Source organism: Poecilia formosa, unplaced genomic scaffold, assembly GCF_000485575.1.
Source record: "Poecilia formosa unplaced genomic scaffold, Poecilia_formosa-5.1.2 Scaffold291, whole genome shotgun sequence".
Classification (NCBI taxonomy): Eukaryota; Metazoa; Chordata; class Actinopteri; order Cyprinodontiformes; family Poeciliidae; genus Poecilia; species Poecilia formosa.
The window spans coordinates 148,274-163,073 of record NW_006800230.1 but is presented as its reverse complement, the minus strand read 5'-3'; the positions used below and the strand labels follow the sequence as shown (position 1 = coordinate 163,073).

General features: G+C 40.6%; 1 protein-coding gene across 4 annotated transcripts in view; it reads right to left on the bottom strand.

Moving 5' to 3' along the window:
• sez6l (seizure related 6 homolog (mouse)-like) overlaps window positions 1-14,800 on the bottom strand; it is a 65,341-nt gene that overhangs the window by 1,152 nt on the left and 49,389 nt on the right. For 2 of the 4 annotated variants that reach the window (XM_007571936.2, XM_016681738.1), the window contains exons 5-15: window positions 14,251-14,436; window positions 13,964-14,135; window positions 12,984-13,150; window positions 11,814-12,008; window positions 11,231-11,369; window positions 10,131-10,327; window positions 3,591-3,785; window positions 2,720-2,911; window positions 1,971-2,165; window positions 1,021-1,056; window positions 619-727 (exon numbers count right to left, since the gene is read on the bottom strand). In XM_007571936.2, coding sequence (XP_007571998.1) covers window positions 619-727; window positions 1,021-1,056; window positions 1,971-2,165; window positions 2,720-2,911; window positions 3,591-3,785; window positions 10,131-10,327; window positions 11,231-11,369; window positions 11,814-12,008; window positions 12,984-13,150; window positions 13,964-14,135; window positions 14,251-14,436 — 1,783 coding nt within the window. Of the gene's footprint in view, window positions 1-618; window positions 734-1,020; window positions 1,057-1,970; window positions 2,166-2,719; window positions 2,912-3,590; window positions 3,786-10,130; window positions 10,328-11,230; window positions 11,370-11,813; window positions 12,009-12,983; window positions 13,151-13,963; window positions 14,136-14,250; window positions 14,437-14,800 lie in introns of all 4 variants that reach the window. The other 2 variants (XM_007571935.2, XM_007571934.2) reach the window with 1 other exon arrangement.

The window sequence follows — 14,800 nt, the reverse complement described above, 5'->3', positions numbered from 1 at the left end:
TTTTTTTTTTTTTTTTTTTTTTTTTTTTTTTTAATTACAAAACACCCAATCAAGGCATCCTGGGACATCTACAGATTTACAGCAGCTTGTCAAAATATGTGTGAACTTTAGTGTGGTACATTTTTCAGATCTGGAAAAACAAATTTCAAACTATTTCCTTCCACTTCACAATTATCACATGAAAAAAAAAGTTTTTTGTATGTGACAAAATGTGAAAAATTCAAGGGATGTGAATACTTTTGCAGGGCAATCTATCTGACTGGACGTGTTTATGGAGTTACTTTGGGTCACGCTTGTTGTGAAATATATTAGAAATGAATTGTATAAAAATGTAACTCATTTTACACAGACTATTGTCATTCAACTGCACATTTAAAATGTATATACAGAACAATGTTTCGTTGCAAGTCTCCAGCAATAATGGATAAATAAAATAATAAATAAAAACATGAAAACTAGTTAAAATAATAAAACTTATCAATAGAAATATAAACAATAAGAAGATCAACCATTAGTCTTAGACTTACCTTAGCCCTGGGTGATAAAAAAAGGGAAACTTGAACCTGGAGCCTTCCTGTGTTTATCTGAGCCGATTCGTCCAGGAGTTTTTGGACTCACCTGGTGACGTAGACGTAGGCGCCTCCCAGCAGCACAGACAGCAGCAGAACCAGAATGAAGATAGCTAGCGCTACGTTTCCTCCATCCAGAGGGGAGCCTGCCGTCGCCTCTGCAACTGACACCCAACAAATGAATGATGCAGGATTAATAAGAAAGCATCTTCCAGAAAATAAGGAGTCAGGCAGAAGAGGGTTCAGGAAATGCAGGTGAATGAAATGGATAAACGCTGGGAGTGGGATAAACACACAGATGGCAAATGAACTCGGTAGATGTAGATGAAACATACACAGAGGAAGGAATGCTGGTTTTCTGAAACACTTTTTTACCCCCTTTCTTTGTGACTTTTGATTTATCTGTCTGCTAAGAAAAAGTGTTCACTTCTCACCACAGACAGACACTCACCTTCCAAAGCATGGTTGCCAAAGCAGTCACGGTTAGCTGAAAAACATCATTCTGTCAGTCAGTGCATATGAAAACTGACATCACACAGACTGTTTCTTTTTTATAGTCTGTATTTTTAACAAAGCCTCTCCTCCAGGTTCACATTCAGTCTTCTTTTTTTGTACTATGCCTGTCAAATCTTCTGATTTGCATAGTCAGTAAAAAATTTAAGTCAAAAACAGAGAAAACGTCAATGTGCTTTCTAAACACAATTTTTACTGATAATTTTCTTTGTCACTTATCTTCATCTACTGCAAGCAAAACTACAATAAAGCATTTTCCCTCTTAGATAATCTGAAAACTGTTTTATGCCTGATATTAAACTGTTTTTTGATAGTGAATGGAAGCAGTTGAAAATCTCACTTTTCCACACATGATCAGTTAATGTTTTACTCATTAGGATTTAACCACCCCACATTAATGTATTTGTGATGGGACTGGATTAAAATGCTTAAGTTAATTGGAGGGTCTAATAAAAAAATAACAATTTTCAATTCAAAACTCTTTCTTCTTGCTAAATTAGTAAATAAATTGACATATGAGCTGAACAACAAAGACAATTATTGTTTTTAATCTGCTCTTTGATTAAACTTTCAGGTGTGACTAAAAAGCAAGGTCAAAACAAATCAACGATTTAAGTTTAAATTAAATAAAATTTAACTGGATTCATGTGACAGGATAGTCCTGCAGAAAAGTGACAAAACCTAAAGGTGAACAAATGACCTCAGTCCAATCTGATACTGAACCTCAGATATCTGTATCAGTGAAAAAAGTGGATCAGTGCATCCCTAAATTAGTTTTTACAGGAAATGTGAAGGGCATGTTCTGTAACAACTGGAAATGTCCCTCACATCTTTAAACCTACAGATTACGATAAAATCAAAAAGACCAAACTGAAAAGCAAATCTCACCCTGGCAGAGTGGAAGAGGGCCGCTCCAAAACGAAGGGTTCCCGATTATGCACTTAATGGCCACCTCTCCTATGAGCTCATAACCTTGGTAACAAACGAACGTGAGTGACTCGCCGGGCAAGTACAACCTCTTGGACAGGATCTGGTAGCCGTTGTCAGGGAGACCGGGGTTCTCACAGGAAACAGAATCCTCAGCTGGAGGAGAGAAACACGACAAATGCTAGCAGGAGGGATTTTGGTGTTTCTCAACCCCAAATTAGGAATTTTCTTTGTGTGTGCATGTGCGTGTGTGTGTGTGTGTGTGTGTCGTAGCAGCACAGACAGATCTGACAGCCTCTGACTAAGGTGACATGAGTCATGGATAATCTCCACCCCCTCCTCCAGGTGGCTGAGGGCTGATTGGTACGCTCTATTAGCATTTCATTTACATATCAAACACTTGACACCTACATTAATAGCCCTGAAAAATACACACAGTCCACACATTATCAGGCCCAGGGTGAAGTGTAAAAGCAGCACCGACTATGGCTCACATTAATGCTGCAAAATAAAGAGAGAAAGAAAAAAACTGAGAGAGAGAGAAGGACTCACACAGACCCAGTCGTGTCAGATGGCTCTGCAGCAGGAAACCAAAGCTCCTCTGTTGTCCGTTCTGTGCAGGCTTCCACTGGTCAGACTGTTTTGTTTCTACGTGTTTAACAGTTTCTCTCTAACTGTTTGGCCCTGGGCGCTCTGCGTCAGATACTCACACACACAGTGAGGGAGTCGAGACGTCCACACGGGCGTCCCCGGCTCGCGGCCGTAGCAGGTGATGGTGGCGCCGCCCTGCATGATGAAGCCGGGGCTGCAGCTGTACTGGATGGTGGTGCCGACCAGCAGTTTGGGGTCGGACAGGGTTCTGGTGGAGTGCTCCACGTGGCCCGGGTCGGAGCAGTACATGACTGAGAGGAGGAAATAAAACCACATCAACTTCTGAGCAGTGACTTGATCAGCGGTAAATGGCAGTAGTGTAATTTTCAAGTGTGGAAGAAAACTATTGAATCTCAGTATTAGACCTGAGTGAAGCTGGACCCCCCACCTTCTTCAAATCAGACAAAATTGGTGGTAAAAGTTTGTGCTACGTTTGTGCCGCTATCGTTTTAAAGACATTAAGAAATGTTTCCAGAGGTCACGAAAGGTCATCCAGTCTCTCCTACCTTCTTCAAATCAGGCAAAATTGGTGCCAATCAACTCGACTGAGTTTGTGCAGCAAAACTTTTTGTTTGTGCTGCTTTGGCTTTGAAGTTCAAAGGTCATTTTGATTTAGTGAAAGTGGGGGGGCCTGGTTGACCTTTAAGCTTTCATTGATATCTTAAAACCCAAAGCAGCACAAACAACAATTTTTGCTGCACAAACGTAGCAGAAACTTTTGACACCAATTTTGTCCGTTTTGAAGAAGGTGGGGGTCCAGCTTCACTCAGGTAGATATTAGGTTACAATGTATAAAAAGACAATACTTTTTCATCAATGTCTGACATTAAATCAGTACATTTCCTATTTTTTTTCTTTAGAGAATTGGTAAAGTTATTCTAAATTCAGAAGGTTCACCAATTATGTGCTAGAACACTGAGAAGAACTGACTCTTTTCGCAGAAGGGGGGCTGAGAGCTCCAGGAGAGGTCCAGCTGGCAGGTGAGGGTCTCCCGTCCCACCAGGTCGTACCCGGGGTCACACTGGTAGGTGATCCGAGCTCCTCGCACCAGCGCCACGTGCGACGTCGTCTTCCAGCCGTTCTGGATCTCGGGGAGGTCGGGACAGGAGTCGTTCCGGGAAACCTCTGAGAAGAGAGATCAGAGACAACAGGATGATTAACTGCCTCTCCTCTCTGACAGTGTCAGCCGCCGAGGTCCATGATTGCCTGTAATGACACGTTTCCATCTCCGTCACCGTTAACGCGGGTCAAAAAGTCAATGTGATCAGAAGTGCTACAGCTGATTATGACACGATGCGGTGAGAAGACGGATGGATTCATCGGGCAGTTACTTCACCGCGGATCAGAGTGATGGATTTCATCTGAGCCGGGCCATCTTTGAATATCACTTCTGTGCTGATCTCACATCAGGACGGCCTCGACAGTTTTTTTTGTGTGTTTATCAAGATTAGGATTTCAATGTGTTTTTCTGTTACTAGGGAAGCAGAACATTTCAAGGCCAAAGTCACCAAATTGGCGTAAACAAAGATCTTAACTAAAACAAGCGTTTCATTGTGTCTAATAGTGACAAGATCCTTTTTTATTTGTTGCAAAAATGTAGCAAGAAAATAAATAGATGAGTATTTGTTTTTCATTAACTGGCCTCAATTTCACACATGTAAGAAATGGCAATATGGAGCTGATTACTTTTACAAAGTGAAAATAACAAAATGGATAATGGCCTTGGAAATTGAGGATCATTAACTGTTTCACTATTTGCATATTTCATAGAAAGAATCAAGTAATATTGTATTTATACACATAGTCGTAATATAATCAAAATTGGATGTCTATATTGGAAATAGGAGTTTATAAAATAGTTACAGTGGACTCCCACTGTAACTTGAGATCCATAAATCCATAAATACTTGAGAACCCGTCTAAAAAAGGCTCATAACTGCCTATTCTAATTGTTGATACATTAATATACCTTATGTATTATTAAGCACAGCAGAAACCATTAGCAGAAGCTAATATCTAGCTAATATCTAAGGAAGAGCTGCGGTCTTCCTCTGAGGGGACTAGCCAATCAGTGCCAAGGAAAATAAATAGCACTTTCAGATTGGCTGCTTTGCAAACGACAGTCATTAGTGCGTCATGTAGCATGGATCCTATGTATTTCAACTTCCCCAACTACATTTTGTTTTTAAATCTTTTGATTTGCTCCAAGAAAAAAATCCAGGAGTAGGCGGGGCTCCACTGTAGTAATCACACTAACCTTTCTGAAATAACAATTAAGGATGCCAGCAGCAGATAGCCTGACTAATTAAGCAGCAAATGTGAATATTTTTTACTTGTGTTACTCCACACTGTAAATTGTAACATTGTATTTAATTGAAAAAGATGAATTAGTCTAACTTGACTTTGGTCAGGGTTTTGCTGTGAAACAAAGTACAGTGAATTGCAATGTTGACTTTAATCAAGTAAATTGGGTGCATTTAACTTTTGTTACAGTAATCACTTCAATTAAATAAATTAAGGAGCAAACTATCACAGCTTTCCATATTTTATTTCAAAGTTTGAGTAGAGAAATAACAAGCAGGAACTGTTTCAGTCAAGGGATTTTCATTTAATATAAGTAGTTTCAAGTTAAAAAGAACAGTGCCTTCTGAAAGCTTTGGTGTTTATTTACATAGACGAAAAATAAGACTTGGGAGCATAGATTTATTAAGTTAAGATATGCTCACCAGAACGGCACAAATTAACGTTAATCAGTTAATTTGATGAAAACTAAACATTCTGAGGCCACAAGTTTTCATATATCTTAAAAGTAAGGAGAACTACTTGTGTTTTACAGTGTATAAAGAAATGCATAATTATCTACTACGTAATTTAGGCCACGATGTATATGACTTTACTTCAGTCTACGTCTGAAAATCAAATCTTGATAAATAAATGATATAAACATGAATCATGACCCAAATGTTAGCATTTTTTTACTTCAATTCTAAAGGTGCCCTTGAAAATCGTCAATCTGGGATCCATTAACCCCCAGGTGTGAAGTAGATTAACGCTGCGAGGAGAAACACCGAGATGAGTTTTAGTCCCTCTATTCATCTACTGCCTCAATTGGCAAATATCACCAATAAATCTTAAACAGAATGAAATATTTGTCTCCGTTCATATTCTTCTGGCAAAAAACTTCCATCAACTACAAAGTCCGCTCCTTCAAAGATGTTTTCACTGCCCAATAAAAAAAAAAAAAAAAAAAAAAAAACCTGAAGCACTCTTTGCAGACACACAGAGCTTTGTCATTCATCTACAAAGATCTTATAGATGAGGAAGCCTTTTTTTGTTTGGACTAAGTTCTGTTTGAAAACCATCTTCAATTAATTGTAATAGATTTTTTTTTTAAGTTACATGATTTTTTTGAAGCTGCTCTTCTGTGTGGAGAGCTTTGAAGAGTTGATCCTGTGGAAATAATCTATAATCAAGTAATAGCGTGACAAATTAAAATGAGCTCAATCATTCAGTTGTTTTGCTGATTGATTAAATATTAAATAATGATTAAATAAACATCCCAATTTTTTTTGGATATTTAAAAAGTCTTCCAGTTGCAACAGTGCTAAATGCTTCTCTGCTGGCCCTAGAAAACTGAAAAGAAAAAGTGTAAAATGCCTTAATCATATTTAATTTTATCTATAATTTTATATTTATTCTATAGACTATGTAGCTTACATTGTGTATTTCTGCATAATCTTTCCTAGGGATGCACAATATTTTTGGAATGGTATTTGTATTGGCCAATATTAGCTGTAAAATCTTATATCGAACATCGGCTGCTCCGACAAAATAATTCACCGATATAAAAGGCATTGTTTTGATAGCAAACCATGATGCCTGCAGCTCAGCACAGCATCATAAGAAACTGTTAGGTATTAATGCACTGATGTGCTTTTCACTTGTTTCTTGGGAACATGTTCAGTTTTGTTTTGTGAAGATTTACAAATTTGCACTGTTTGAGTGTTGTCATTGTCTTAGAGGGAACAGATGTCCTGAATAAATCTGACATTAAACATGATGTAAGTTGAAAGTGCTGCATCGTCTTCAGCCTCCTCCTTTGCATTTGGTAGCAGGCTACATTGACAAAGATAATGCAGTATTTTAGTTCCACAGTAGAGAAAGCCATATAGTTTCAGTAAGTAGGTATAGGAAAAAAATATCAGTATTGGTATCGGTTATTGGCCAAATGAGTCTTAATATATTGGCATATAGGATATCCACCAATAATCCAATATGGTGCATCCCTGGTCTTTCCATTTCCATTGCCAGCATGGACACTTGGTCTACACCAGGGGCGCCCAATACGTCGATCGCGATCGACCGGTCGATCGCGGAAGGTTTTGAATCGATCTCGGCAGATGACAATCTGAACGCTACCAGGACGCTGAGAGCAGCACTTCCTCTTCTGACAGGCTTATCAAAAATATCCACTAAGATCCTAAACGTTTGTAGCTTCATTAAAAAAGAATAATTATTAAAAAAAATCAACGAAACGTGTTAAAATTAATAATCTCAGTAATTATTGTTTGAACAAGGTGTTGCGCAATTCAGTGCGTTTCGGTCTCATTAACAGAAAAAAAAAGGCGACTCAAAGACCGACTGACAAGCAGAGCAAGAATTTAAATGAGCTACTCAACCACCGCTGTGTTCATGAGAGGCTTATTAATAATCGAGGAATAAATATCAAGCCTGGAAACCTGATATTGTAACGGACTGAATGTTGTGTTTTTAACATAATCTCTGCTTGGCTTGCGGGCGCAGGCGGTTGCCACGGCAACAGGTGTGCTTAAACTACAAAGAGACAGAAAGTACAAAGGTAGGAGTGGTTTTGATTTGATCATCTGTTCGGGTTGTTTTACCTTTGTTTACCTTTGCTGTGGCTCATCACACCTGCTGTAGTTTCTGAACGTTCAATAAACGACAAACTTGGACTAATTACCTCGTTCGTTTGTGAGCATACGTCACAACAAACATCAAATAGGACAAATATATTTCATTAAGTTTTAACAAATTCCACCACGATAATTATGTGAAATTAAATTAATTATATCCCGACTTCCGAAGATTTGCCTTTACCCTTTGGTTAGTTTCTCATATTGAGGTCATCAAACCAAAGTTCAGATCTACCATGACTGACCGACACCTACTGGCCTCAGGTTTGCAACCAGCTTCTGACTGAGAAACCAGTAACCTGCTCCCAGTGTCAGAATCTCTCTGAGGAAGAAACTGCGTTAGGTTTTCTGTCACTTTATTATTTCTGCTTGCATATTCTCATACAAAATAAGTCAATAGAGTTTAATTTGTCATTTTTATGTCTTTTTGTCATGAGGTAGATCTCAGGCATCTGGTGAGAGAAAAAGTAGATCTTACTCTCAAAAAGTTTGGGCAGCCCTGGTCTAGGTCAAATGGAATCATCTCGTTGTTCCCGCCGTACATCAGATGATTGAACTGTTGGCTTACAGCCTAACGGGGCCGCGGGGATTTGGAAGTTGAAGCTCCGGTATCAATTTATCTTTTTTTTTTTCTATTGACTTGGTCTTCCTCTGCTATGCGACCTGAACATTTTACGGCGTGTCATTTATTATTGGAGCGCAGACACACAAGCACACATACTCGCTTTTATTCAAGGAGCGCAGCCTCGTGTTGTTGTGGCTACATAATTTACTCCTCTGGGAAAGGCATGGGAGTTTGTGGTGTCGAGAGGGTGACAAGTAAATTGAACCGTGTGTGTCTCAGTGCGCGCCTAAATTGGTGTCAGGTGTTGGATCTGGGACGCGGCGCCGATCACGCCAGGCGAGTGAGCAGAGGAAGCCACCGCCTCTGAAAGCCCACACTTGTATGTGAACGAGTGTCATTGTGCGATCGGTGAAACAAATAGGATGTGATTGAATAAGGGCAGAGGGAAAGTGGAAGAAAAACCAAATGAGAATGTGAGAGGGACAAAAAGGGAAAATGGAAAAACGGAGGAGGAGGAAGAGGAAGAGGCGGCTTGAGGAAAAATTGAAATGAATTGAAAGATAACTAAAAGATTTCTTAATGTGTTCCAGTGAAGACTTTTTTTTCTGCACTTTTTGTATTTTTTTAAAGAAACCTTAACATTTTAGATTGTTACTTAAGTTGTATTTTTTTCCTCCTGAATATACAAATTAATAAATAAATGTATTTGTGGAAGAAAATATCTTGCCTCCTGGTCCTTTTTAAGGATGAAGCAATAGCTGCCCTTCCACTAAGAACATTGTGCAAATAGAAATTCCGAATATAAATTTGTTTAGTGGATTTTGATGAAATGCGAAAAAGTTTTTGCACTAGGATGAGTTGGTTCTTTTACCGTACCAAAATAGATGTACTGCCTTGGAAACACTTTTTTCACATCACCAGAAACATTATCAACATTACTACTGGCAAAAACCACGAAGAAGACGACAGGAAGTGGCAGGAGGATGGTGGTGATTTGTTTTTGTTTTGCAGCTGGCTCCACCAGAGCTCCTCTAGTCCACTACAGTTTCCCCAAAAAGAAATAACAGCTTGTCGCTCCAACACTTGAATACAACACTGATGTCTTCGCGCACATTTTTAATGGAAACACAATTAGAGTCACAGAGAATTCATCAAAATCACCAGCACCATTATTCACTTATATGGTGCCATATAACTTAATTCTAAGTTATATGGAGAACTTAGAATTATACATTTTCATACAGTAGAATAATCTTGAAGTAACTTTATGTAATAGCAATTTCTGGATCTGAACGGAACACAACGTGAAGGAGTCAGATTTTGCAATCTTCTGAGCTCAAAGTTTTGGGCTTTTTTATATTTTCTATGTAGTCTTTATTGATTTAAATTGTAGATATACTTATATTGTAATTACCCATCCACTTAATCACGTTCCTCTTTTTTTTAAAGGCCAAAGAAGAACTTTGTAAGACTTTCATTTCCTTCTAAGAAAGAGTTTAAAAGATAAGATATTTTAAATTTAATATGTTTGCTCCTTTATTATGATCATAGCTATTTCGTCCTGTAAGGATTTATTAGTTTGCTCTTTTTTAATCTGTCTGAATTCGTATAAATAATGGCAGAAACCTTCATACCAAATCCTGTAATAAAGTCATTCCAAGAGGCAGTGCAGTCCTGCCGTTTCTGAAGCAGCAGGAGGAAACAACTCCTCTTCCTCCAGGCTCAGACACAAACCTGATAACCCAAAACTACAGAGCTGAGACTCCTAAATAACAATCAGCATTAAAATGTATTAGGAGTTGATTTGATACGTTTTGTACAAAGGAATTATATAAAATACTAAAAAACTGGCAAACAAATCAGCATGTCTTGAAGTAAACACATAACTGAAATGTTTATAATGGATAAGAATTGCAAAAGTTCTTCCTTCATCAGATGTGGGTCCAGGTCTAATAGTTCCTAAGCGCTTACCGATGTAATTGATGATGAACCCCTCCCCCTTCCCGAAGACGAGGCCGGCAGGGTCAGAGTGGAAGGTGACGGTCAGGTCCGGCGTGCTGGACGAGAGCTTGAAGGGGCTGCTGCCTCCGACGTAGCGCCCCAGGATCCGGGTCGTGACCTCGTCGCCGTCCGTGAAGGTCAGCATGTCGCTGTCGCTGATGTTTAGTCTGAGGATGGTGAGGGTGAGAGGAAGAAGAATCGCCACAAGTGAGAAAACAGCGCAGCTGGTCAGGAGGCCTCGGAGAGCAGATGTTGACAACTGAATGCACTGCAGACCAGAAACGCCCTGAGCTAAACGCTAACGGGGAAATGCTAAATAGTCTGGAAATATGTTGTGGGAGCATCTGACATGTTTAGCACCCCCAGAGGGCGTCGAGAGCCGAGGTTAGACAGGGAAAATGAAATACTTTATGACATATTTCTGCCAAAAAATAACTTCGCATTTGCTGAAAGGTTTTTAATGGGGTTTTGTTTGAATTGTGTGAAGAAGCAATTCAAACTGTTTGAACTTGAACTCTCCATCTAAAGAATTATATTGTGATTTATAAAAGATTCAGCCTTCCCAGAATATCCTTTACTGTCTGATAGTAGGGAAATAAAGGATGTGCTTCACTGAAAGGTATTATGTTATTATGTAACATTGTTTTTGTTTTTTTTTTAGGTTTGCATCATGTTATAACATTGTAATGTTATTTCTTTAATCTCCTGTGGCAACCATTTGGCTGTGTAAAACACTTGGTGAGACCTAGCACCGCCTTCAAGGATGAAGCTCCTCCTCAGAGTTGAAGTTTCCAACCTTCTGCTTCCCTCCCCAACGACTCGCCCACTCAGCTCCTTCACACTAGCCAGCAGTAATTAGCAAACACCTGGTGGAACCGAGCTTATGCTCCAACTGATGGTGGATGAACCACTAGTTCATCCACCATCAGCTACATCCTCTCTTACCTTAAACTCAGAGTTTTACGTTTATCTGGAAGTTAAACTCCAACTGACAGTTAATTTCTTTTCTAAAGTAATTAACTAACGTGCCCATTTGACTCTCTGTCAAGTAAACGATGTGTTTTCCTTACAGCTGAACATCAAGCAGCACTCGTTTGTCTTCGCCGACGTGTATCCTCCAGCTGCAGTCCTCTCCTTCTCCATACCACTCCGGCCAGTTTGGGGACAGGATGACTCCGCCTGGACCCGTCAGGTCCCCGCCGCACTGAGCTGCAGCGGGACAGACGGAGGACAGGAAGATGAGGACAATTTAGTAACAGGACAGTCCTCAGTGTCAACTACAGATGTACTGATTGCTAGTTCTGTCTGATACACTAGCCTGTCACTTTAACTTATCATAAGTGATTAAGCTGAAACAAAACTGCTGAAATAAAACACTATCTACACTATCTACTAATGGTATCTACCATTGCTGAATAATGTCAGCATTAACAGACATCATAGTTCAGATGAAAAAACAATCTCAAGTCTCTGTTTCAATCTTTATTTGCCTTTTTTTCTTTTTCTCAAGCTTTTTGTGTTCCTTCTTTCTGTTGTTGCCTGGAATCACAACGTTTGACACCAAACAATTCAACCCTACTCAGACTAATGAGTTTTAGACTATGATTTAGAGTAAAAAGATGAAAACCTCCAACATGAAGGTCATTCTTTTACCTTTGCAGAGCGGCTCCGTGTCATTCCAGTACGGGTCCCTGGCGCTTATGCACTCGATCACCGGAGGGCCCTGCTCTAAAGAGTGACCGGGGTCACAAGTGAACTGAACCACCGTTCCCACGCCGTACAAGGGGTCAGATGTGGTGAAATTTCCATTCTGGAGGTACGGCTCGTAGCAGTGGCCACGCTCAAAAGCTGAAACAGCAAAAAGAAAGAAGGATGTCAGGAACACTGTGTGTGTGTGTGTGTGTGTGTGTGTGTGTGCGCGCGCGCGCGCGCGCGCGCGAGTGATTCTGAAAAAATGTCTCTGCTGATTTACTGGAAATATGAGTCTTAGTTAATTAGTCATTTTATGTCCAGTGATTGGATTAAGATGGTAGAGGAAACGTCATCATGCTTTGGCAACATCAAGCTGCCAGAAAACAGAAACTTTATCTCCTCCTCTGCGGATCAGCAGCTCCGTCCCTGGCAGTCCGTCAGAAAGCAGCTTGGCAGAACATCACGTTAAGCCAGGGGTGTCCAAACTTTCCACAGCGTGAGCCAAAAATTGTCAACTCAAGAGACAAGAGAAAACATTTTTTAAAAACTAATTCAGCAAAATGTTTAACAGAATTTATTTCCTGCTCAACAATAAACTAGGCATGAAATTATTTATTCAAAGAAAATAGCCTGATTTTTTTTTTTTTTTGTCAGAAAGGAATGTGTAAATCAGTGTAGATCCAAAACCTCAAGAGGGTTTTACAAAAGAAAGGCAACCACTTGATTCATTTATGTTAGGGTCAGTTAAGGAAACCTGAAACAGATTTAGTGCATTCTCAGCAGTAACTATATGATTTAGCTCAATGTTTATTTGAAATTAAAAGCAGATTTGGAGGCACCAAAATCTGCTTTAGTGTAGAAGTCAATGGACAGACGTGATCCAGTCTACCATGAAATTAAAGGGAAAGCAGAAAGCTTGGTTAGTAAAAGATGGAGAAGACTTTGTGTTGTACTCAACGTTTCTGAGAGATGATTTTAATCTGTGGGTCATTGTTTTGTCCAAATTGGGGGAAAAAAGCCTCTATTTGCATCAACCACCTGCGCTGGTAGGACATGTTTGTGCCCGGGGCCCAGCAGTGTTCCAGCCTGTGTGTGTGTGATGTGTTTTATCTGTAACCTCTGACCCTCTACCTTCGTAGCGGATGTTAAACCCGGTCTCATGGTTGGGCTGATCGGTGATGAACTGGACCCTCACAGCCGGACCTTCGCTGATCACCCCCTCAAAGGGTATCTGCCCCCCCCGCCCTGAATCGAACAGCACCACAGAGCCAGCGTCCAGGCCGCTCCACAACACCAGCCTGAAGGGAGGCAAACACAACAGATCAGCAGAATGTGTCAGACTCATCCGTTGAAGAACTTAAGGCTGCATTCACACCAGCCATGGTTTGTCCTCTTTAATCAAACTCCTGTCAGTTTGCCTAGAAACCGGTTTGACCCGGTTTGTTTGTGGAGGTGTGAATGAATAATTGAACTCTGATGTTGACCAAAACAGTAAACTCTGGTCTGCCTGAAAACCTCGGTCTCTGTCTTGGTTGCAGTGACCTCTGGTCTGGTTGGAATGCATATGTGAACGCCAAGTGGACCAGAAACTGCTCCACAAGCAGGAAGCGGACTACAGCGCAGGGAATTCTGGGTAAATTGCAATAAAACAGAGGCATGAGTCCAGCACCAGCAGGAGAAATAGGTCATTGTCTGGTACCAAAGACAAAAGAGAAATCCTACAACTGCTAAAATCTCCATCTTGTTTATATTTTGTGTCTTCCTCAAAGGTTTTTGTGTCGTTTCCTTCAGTGGTTCTTGGTGCAGCGCCAACACAGGTGAAGAGAGGAACAAGGTTTTCCTAATAGTTTGGATTGTTTAACAGTGTAATGTGAAAGAGAACGGCACCGACTGAAACTGTAATAAATGTTGCACCTTTGGTCCCCAATCAAACCGAGTCTACCGCACTACCAGGTGTGAGGTGAAGTAAACACATCTTGTTTAAAACAGACATTTAAAGGAGCAGAGGGTGTTTGTAAATGGATACAACATGGTCTTAGACAACTTGAAACTCAACATGAACCTGGGATAAACGGGTTCCCACCTGTCGGTCCCACCTGTTTGGCCCCTACCTGTCGGTCGGCCCCAGGGCCAGCCTCTCCAGGTGCAGATGTAGTCTTTGGTCTTTCGGTGCCTCCAGGGACCAGGAGCAGGAACGGTCCAAAGTGGCGTTTGGTCCGTGGTGGGGGGACGGCGACAGCACCCGCCCCACCGTTGCATTCTTCACTGTCCCTCCACAAAGAGCTACAGGGAGGAGGGCACGCTTTACACACACTGGAGTATGGGACACTAACTCAACGCCTTAAACTGTCCTGGGATCGAGTCAATGCTGTGAATCTACACACACATACGTACTCACCCCTGCAGGTCGGCTCCTTGCCGCTCCAGACCGGCAGCGAGGCGTTGATGCAGGTGAGCTGTGGCTCCCCCTGGAGGTGATAACCCATGTGGCAGTGAAAGCTGGCTACGCCTCCAGGGAGCAGGTCCAGCACCGACACTTCCCCGAAGTGAGGTCTCTTCGGAAGTGAGCAACTCAGCCTGAAGACTGAGAAAGAAAAAGATTCACTGTTGACGTTTGACCAGATCTGTGTTGTGGTTACCAGAGAAACCAAACGTAAAACCAAAAAGATGATTTTTAATTCCTTTTAGCTTCTTTTGTTGCTTTCACTTCACAAAATAGCGATCCCCTGCACATCGTTTCTCCGTATGTGAAATATAAACTTTGTGCCAGTTTGCTTGTTAGGAAATGTAGATATAGCAGCACATACCACATTCTCAATATGTGGTATGTCACACGAGTCACATTCTCATGTGACTTGTGTGATGCAAAAACAAGTTTCTAATTTATTTAAAACAAATAAATTGGCTTATTTATCAAAATAAACCAATTTAGAAACAGCTAATAAAAC